The sequence below is a fragment of the Haliaeetus albicilla genome, chromosome 26 (assembly GCF_947461875.1).
Source record: "Haliaeetus albicilla chromosome 26, bHalAlb1.1, whole genome shotgun sequence".
Taxonomy (NCBI): Eukaryota; Metazoa; Chordata; class Aves; order Accipitriformes; family Accipitridae; genus Haliaeetus; species Haliaeetus albicilla.
Window position 1 is genome coordinate 5,145,666 of NC_091508.1, and position 7,791 is coordinate 5,153,456.

General features: G+C 61.0%; 1 protein-coding gene across 1 annotated transcript; it reads right to left on the reverse strand.

Moving 5' to 3' along the window:
* Positions 1-10: 10 nt before the first annotated feature.
* Positions 11-6,914, reverse strand: SPDEF (SAM pointed domain containing ETS transcription factor). The gene is made up of 5 exons (XM_069771021.1): positions 5,276-6,914; positions 4,026-4,223; positions 3,874-3,921; positions 3,273-3,413; positions 11-3,176 (listed from the first exon to the last, which is right to left on the reverse strand). The coding sequence occupies exons 1-5, from the start codon at positions 5,721-5,723 to the stop codon at positions 2,998-3,000; spliced, it is 1,014 nt and encodes a 337-aa protein (XP_069627122.1). The 5' UTR covers positions 5,724-6,914; the 3' UTR covers positions 11-2,997.
* Between the last annotated feature and the right edge of the window lie 877 nt (positions 6,915-7,791).

Here is a 7,791-nt window from a genome sequence, read left to right on the forward strand (position 1 = left end):
TCGGGTCTGGGTCCTCGTTTGCCTCTGTGCGCCGGTCTCACTCCCCCATGGAGGTGGCTGTTGGGGTTACGGACCCCACTGCCCGGGGCGGGTGCTTGAGCCCCCCGACACCCTGAGGAGCCACAGTCGCAGCTGTTGCACCCCCAAAGTAGGGATGCCTCCACTCTGAGACTTTGGGGTGCAGTGGGATGGGGGGCTCAGCTGCATTGCTGGGGTCCTGGGGGACAAAGGGGCTGTGGGAGGGGGGGAGCAGCCACTGACTTTGGGGACCCCCTTGTCAACCTGCCAGGCAAAGCCTTGTGAAGCCCATGGGAGGATTCAAGATAAAGCAGTTTTGGGGGCCATTCCCAGTGCCAGCAAAAGCAGCAGCCCCCAACCCAGTGCTCCCCAGTACCCCGGGCAGGGGCAGATGGGGAAATCCCGACAGGGCGAGTTGATGCTGGCAGAGGGAATAGTGCCCCCCAGGCTGCCTATGAGCCTCAAAACCTTAGGAAAACCAACGTGCAGGTCACTCACCCGTCTCCCTCCCCAGAGAGCTGGGGAAGCCCCAGGACAGGGCAGTGGCCGAGGGGTACGGGGCACAGGGAGTGGGACCCTCTGGGGCATGGGGGGGGCACTCTCTGGGCTCCTGATGGAGAGGGGGCAGAGAAAAGGGATTTATTTCCCCTTATTTAAGGGCTGGAGCTGCAAGGGGTTTGGGGAGAAACCTGGCTGTGAGTCCTGCGGCGCTGACTGCCTGTCCTGCTGCAGTGGGCATCTGCTGGGTCAGGTCCCCTCGTCCCTGGGGACACAGTGTCCCTGGGTGCCCCCTCCCCAGCTGGCAGGAGCTTTCCTCGCCATTTAACCCCCTTCCTGCCCACCTTCCCTGCAGGGACATGCAACCACCGGCCTTCACCCACCTCACCAAAGGACCTGTGAGAGGGACACAGGATTTGGGGCACCAGTATCCCCAGCCCATCCTCCTGGTGCTCCCCGCGCTGGCTGCGGGAGCAGTGGTCGCACGCAGGAAATCAGAAGACACATTTTGCTGCTTTTTTTTCCCACATTTTTTTTTTCCCCTTTTTCAGAGGCCAAGGCAGTTTTCCTCCTTCCCCTGCTCCTCTCCTCCCTGCAGCCGCCCTCCAGCTGGGATGCTTGCAAGGCTGGCCGAAGTGCATCTGCTCCTCTGCCATGTAAACAGTATGAAACAGGCAGAACAAAAAGAAAAAGGCAGGAGCTGTCACAGGCAGCTATTTTAAGTTAAAAACAGAAGACCAAGAACCAGGTGGTTTTTTTCCTTTTAAACTCCCACAAAGCATCTCGTGGGTACATGGGCCCGTCTACCCTCATCATTTGAACCTAAACCACAACTTGCCACCAGCAAAAACCAAAAAGCAAATAAACAAATAAAAAAATTATAATATAAAAGTTCAACATTGCCAGGTAACTTAGACTCTTGTGAAATGTGCAGTTTAAGCAATCCCCAGTTTTCCGTCCCCGTCTGGGCTCGGCGGGTTGTGTTTCGGATTTACGGTCCAGAGGGAAATGGCAAAGCTGCCATCTCCCTTTTCCCAAACTCAGGAATCAGGCAGTCCAAATAAAATCCAAATCAAGGGAAGAGCCCTGTGCCAGGGCCAAGAGCCTGGGGGCTTCAGGGGGCTCTGGGTGTCCTCGTGCCCAAGGGTGGGGGACCCCCCACTCCTGCAGGGATGCCCCAGCATGCACGGCCCCATGCCCACATTTTCCAGCTGCTCCCTTTGCAAAACGCCCGTTTTCAGCCCTGAATCCCTGTGGAGGGGAGAAGCCGAGCATATCCCAGAGTGGGAAGCGGGGATGGGGATGCTCTTATCCCAAGGGAATGTCCGTGGTACCCAGGGCAGTTACCCCACACCCAGCTCCCATGGCAGGCAGCATCCCTGGGTGCTGCGGTGCTGCCGGTGCCAGGCGGCTCCCGCACGGGTCGGGTCAGCGTGGACCCAGCCAAGGGCAGCTGCGGGTGCCCTTGTCCCTGCGGGTGCCATTGTCCCTATGGGTGCCATTGTCCCCGCTCATGCCCGGGCTTTGTCCTCCCTGAACAATGGCCAGGGTGAAGCCACCCACAGCCAGCACCCAGGAGGGAGGGGAGGAAGGAGGGACGAGCCTAGCCACCCCCCCCTAAAATTCAGGCAGCCCCTTTCTTTGCAGCTGAGGGTTGAGGTGCAGCAAAGGGCAGAGCCCCCCCACCACGCTGCCCCCCACCCCGAACAGGGCTGAGGGCCAGGAGCTGCTTGCCAGGGTGAATCCAGGGCAGCCCCGCTGCAGGGCATAGGGTCACTCCCAATGGGCACTGGTCCCACAGCTGGGCCAGTGGTGGCATGGGGACAGGATCTGGGTGGAGGGGAGTGTGTCCCTGGTGCAGTCATGTACCCCCCAAAGCAGCCCTGGGGCATGATGCCATGGGGGTGTTGAGGTCTCCTGCTGGGATGTGCCCTTGGCCCCTGTGTCCTGATGATGCCCTGGGGCTGCGGGGTGAGAGGACAATGTGCCGGGGGGGCAAGAGACCTGGGGGACGGGACTTCTGTGTCCCCCAGCTCCTCCCCTGGGTGACCCCAGCCACTCTCCCACCTTCAATCCCTGCCAAAGGGCACCGAGGTTGTGGGGAGCCCCGCGACAGCCACAGATTCATCTGCCTTTATCTCACCCCGATCAACCCCACGTCTCGTCTGCTGGCCCCAAATTCCATGCCCACCTTCCCCTGGAAGTGCTCGCAGGAGATGAGGGCTCTGCATGGTCCTTGCCCTGCACCAGGGCATGTTGGTGGCAGTCCCTTAGCTGGGGGCTCATCCCTCCCCTCCAAGGCTTGGGGTTGAGGGAGGGGGTCCCCCAGTCTGTTGCCAGCAGGTCCTGGGTGGGGTGAGCCTCTCGGCACCCCAGCCGCCGTCCTTAGCGCTGGAAGATGGTTTCTGTGGTTGGGAGGCAGTGGGAGGTGGTGAAGGTCCCCTGCCCCTGCCAGGGCTCAGCCTGTCCCACCGCCACCGCTCAGACCGGGTGGACGAACTGGTAGACGAGGCGCTGGGAGATGTCAGGTTTCCGGATGATGCCTTTCTTGTAATACTGCCGGATGGAGCGGCTCAGCTTGTCGTAGTTCATGGCTGGGCGGTTCTTCCGAATGCCCCACAAACGGGCCACTTGCGCCGAGTCCTCGATCTTGAAGATGCCTGGGAGGGGAGCGGGGCATGGGGGGGGTTACCACCTCACCTGCCCGCCCCCAGCACCCACCCCGGGACCGCAGGAGCACCCACCCACCCACCTACCTTTCTCCTTGTTGAGCCAGCGGATGAAGCGACCGTAGTTGTGGGGTTTCAGCAGCAGCTCTTTGAGGAATTGCCAGAGGTGGATGGGCTGGCCAGCGCAGGACGAGTCCACCTCACTGTCCGCCCAGCTGGCATCGCCTCCTGTCACGGGAAGGGATGGGGATGGGTGAGATGGGGGTGGGGAGAGACCTCTCTGCTTTGCACCGCTCCGGGGAGACCCGCACGAGTCCTCGTCCAGGAAATCCCAGCTCGATGCCTGTGGGTCTCTGGAACTCAGCCCAGGCACTGGCAGCGCCGCTTTCTCCTCCTCATCTTGGAGCGGGGAAAACAGCTCGGTCCTGCCCTTGTGCAGCCCCACAGGGATGCATGGGCTGCAGGACAGGGCCGGTGAGGGTCTCGTGGCCATTTCCCCTTTGCTGCACCTCGCAGAGACCCCAGGGGCTGCTCCGGGGCAGAGGGAGTGCAACCATACGGATGCCGCTGCATCAGCTGCTCCAATGCACCAGATAATTGCAATTAAGCAGGGAGCCACCTCTCAAATACCCTGGACCTGTCTGAGGCAGAAGCGAGGCCAATGGAGCTGAGCCCGCGCAGAACTCACCGCAGTATCTCATATCTCCTGGGGCGACTTTTTCCTTCATCCAGGCGGCTGGAAGGGAGAAGCAGGCAGTCAGAGGGGCATCTCCCGCTGCACAGCATCACCCACCCTTCCCAGCACCCTCCCTCCCGGTCCCCAACAGATTTCCAGACTACCAGACTTCCAGATGTCGAGGTGGGCGTGCAGGATGTCGCCGCCGGCGGGTGAGCGCTGGCAGAACTGTTCCTCAGACATGGCACACAGGTCCTTTCCCGACAGCTCCTGGAAGGACTTCCCAATCTGCGGCAGCCGGTACTGATGCTCCGTCCACAGGATCCACTTCTGCACGTTGCCGGGGCTCCAGTCCGCTGGGTCTGGAGGCAGAGGGTGAGCGTGGCCGGCAACAGCCCAGGCAAAGCCCGGGGAAACTCAGCTCACCCCACAGCAGCCCTGGGAACTGACCCCTCCTGTGCTGCTGCAGCATCACCCGCCAGCGTGGGAGCACCTAGCCTGCCCTGGTCCCCGGGGACAAGACTGTCCCCTTGCCACCTCCTTCGCTTTGGGAAGCCTCATCCAGCCTTTTGGAGCCCTGCTTGCTCCCTGCACCATCCCAGGAGACACCAATGCTTTAAGGGAGTGGGTGGCAGAGCCTGCATAAACCAAAGCGCATCCCGAGACTGCTTGTGTCACGGCAGCGATGCCCCGAGGAGAATACCCCAGCGATGCCCAGTGGCAGCAATACCCCAGGGAACTCGATCCTGGGCTGTCCTGTTCCCCTTGCACCCAACTCCATGCCCAGTTCGGGTAATGCCAGCTGGCTCCAGGCTGTCCCCAGCCCCACACGCTCATCTGCCCAGTCCTAATGTCCCAGGGAAAACACGCTCATCTGCCCAGTCCTAATGTCCCAGGGAAAACAGGATAGAGAAAAGGATAATAAAAGTCCTGCTGTCTGCTCCTTGCTACCGCACACCCTCCCCAAGATGCATGCAAGGCTGAAAGGCACCTCGATAACGCTGCCCTGGGAGGGAAAGGGACCCCCAGCTCAGGGCAGGGGACAGGTTCAGCATTGGGGTCGCTGTGTCCCTGCACCTCTCTGGTCCTGTGGGACCAACTGGGTCACGTTGGCACCCCACATCCAGCACAGGGCTCTGGGTAAAGCTCTGCTGACGCCTGCCTCAGCTGAACTCCAAGCCGGCGAGGCCAGAGCGGTATTTTGCTGGCATCCCTGGGCATTAGCAAACAGCCCTGCCCAGGAGCGATGCCCGGGTGAGCCAGGCAGCAGCCGTGCTCCCCCAGCACCTGATCGCAAACCCCCGAGCTGCAGCACCGCTTTAGTCCCCTCACCGGCACATCCTTCCCTCGCTGCACCCCGCGGCGGAGCTGACCCTGCCCGCAGCCCCCCGAGGAGGGCTGTGGGAGCACCCACCTGCGGTGATGTTGAGGAGCTTGCAGGCCGTCTCGATGTCCTTCAGCACTTCGCCCACCACCATGCTCTGTACCTGCTCCAGCGAGTGCTCCTCCAGGTGCAGGCTGGCCTGCAGGTCCCCCTCGGCCCCCAGCCCCAAACCCTGGCTATCGATGATGGGACATTGCTCCGGCTCCTTCTGTGCCTCCCCTCGCCCCTCCTGGGCACCGCTTTGGGATGGTTCCCCCATGCCCTTGGTGGCCCAGGCGATGTCCTCCGAGTAGAGCATGTCGAAGTAGTGCAGGCAAAAAGCAGGCAGGGGCTGCTCAGGGGTGGCGGGGGGGCTGGGGCTATCCGGGCAGCCCCAGCTCCGGGTGTCGGGGTCCTGGGGGGGGGGCAGCAGGGTAGCGTCCGGCTGGGCGAGGCGGCTGTGGAGCAGAGTGGTCAGCCCGGGACTGGCGCTGCCCATCCCTCCGCTCAGCGCCGGCTCCAAACCTGCCGGGAGAGGAGAGGAGAAGAGGCTCACCCCAGCACCGATTCCTGCCTTCCCGCCCAGCAGCCAGGCACAAAGGGAGGAACTAAGCCTGTTAGAGGGGAAAAAACCTCCAAAGAGACCCACAGTGCCCTATGAGCACCCGGATGAATGCAGGCTCGGGGTCAGCCATGGGGCTGGGGGGGGGCTGTCCTGATTTTGGGAGGACGAGCCGCAGTAGCTGGCAGGGAGAAGGAGCCTGGGGGCAAGCAGGTCCCGACCACTGTGGGCTTTTAGGGTCTTCCCACGAATTGCGCACCAGGTTGGCAACAGTTCAGTCCCAGCTGGTGCTGAACGCCCTTGCGGGAAGCAGCGGGGCACGCTGGAGGGGCTCCAAGGCACCTGCATAGGGCGGCCTGTGGGCACCAAAAGATGCCTAAACCACACGGGCACATTTCTGTGCGTGGAAAACATCACCTGCTGCTTTCACCCGAGGATGCCCCAGCACAACAGCACCCAAACCTGGCTCGCCCAGGCCAGGGACCGAGCCCAGCACCGCAGCACCCAGCGCTTGGCCGCTGCTGCCAACCCTCGGACAAGAACTTTCCTTTTACTCTCTTGCAAGAAAAACTACCTAAAATCAGCCCGTCCCCATCTGTCTACAGTATGCGGGGCGTCCTGGAGGCCGTGGAAAAGAGGATGAGCCTGCTGAATTTCCATGGCAACACCAGGGAATGGCTCCATCCGTGGAGAAACCTCCCCAAGAGCCATCCTGAGGCTTTGGGAAGAGAAAGCCCCTGCCAGGGGAGAGGCTGGTGATGGGCACGACCAGGGCACTGCCAAGCTCCTTGCTTGCCTTCGGCATTGCTTTTTACAAGAAGAAAAAAAACAACCCACCCCAAATTGGTAATTTAAAAGCAGAAAAAGTAGCAGCTTTTGCAATGGAGCCTGCAATAAAAAAAGGAGCGTGCAAAGCCTGAACCAACCCCAAACCCCACTAAGGAAACCAGGCAGCCCCCAAAGGGGAACGGGAGACAGTGGCCAGGGAAAGAGGGTGCCCTGTTTGCTCTAAATCCCAGCTGGGGGGAAAAAAAGGTTTAAAAAATGAAAGAGGAAAAGACACTATTGGGTTCCTCTGGGCAGAGCACATCCCTCGAGCATGGGGAGCCGAGCAGCCGGCTGCTTGGCGTAGGAGGGACACTACTGACTGAGCACCCAGGACGGTGTGTTACCATCCCCGCAGCTCTGCCATGCCAAATGCTGCTCAGCTCCACGCTGCTGGCCCCAGCTCTGCTCCCGGAGGCGTGGCGGGTCATTAAACTTCATTAATAGCCACGCACCGCAGCCCCGTTAACCAGAGTGGTACCGATGGGCAGCACTTGCCATGTCCTGCTCTCAGGGATGAGTTAATGCTGAGTATTTTAATGCCCTCAGAAGTATGGTTTCTGAAACTCTGCATTACCTGCACCATGAGGAAGCTCTGCCCATCATTTCACCCTTGGAAAAGCCCAAAAAGCTTGGAAAAACACCATGGAGGAACCATGGCCATCTTAACAGCACCCATGCCACCCTGACCCCATGGGGACCCAGGGAGGGGATGCGGGTTCAGGAGCTGGAGCCCACATCCCTGAGGGGTTTCGGTGGCACCGCAGTGAGGAAGAGGAGGGAGAAGGGGTGCCCTCGCTACTGAGCTGCCCCCACCACTCAAACAGTTTCCCTGAGAGATGGCGCCGGCTTCCAAACCTCTCCTTGATTTGCTCTGGATTAAAAGAAGAGCTTTAGGAGATCAGCCCTAAATCCAGCCTCATGCTGCTCCCGGCACAAAAGGGAAGCGGTAACAGCTTGTGCAGCTCCAGCCCGCTGCACAGTGCTGGCTGCAGGGGTTTTCTGGGGAGGGGATGGGGGTCTCATCCCCAATGCCTCCGGGGTTGTGGTACACCCTCTGCCCATCCCATCTCCGCTGGGCTTCACTCCCGCAGCCATAAACTGGACGCATGGAGGGCTGTGGAGCCATCCCTGGGCACACGATAGGATGGATGGCCCCATCCCTATCCCCATCCCGTCC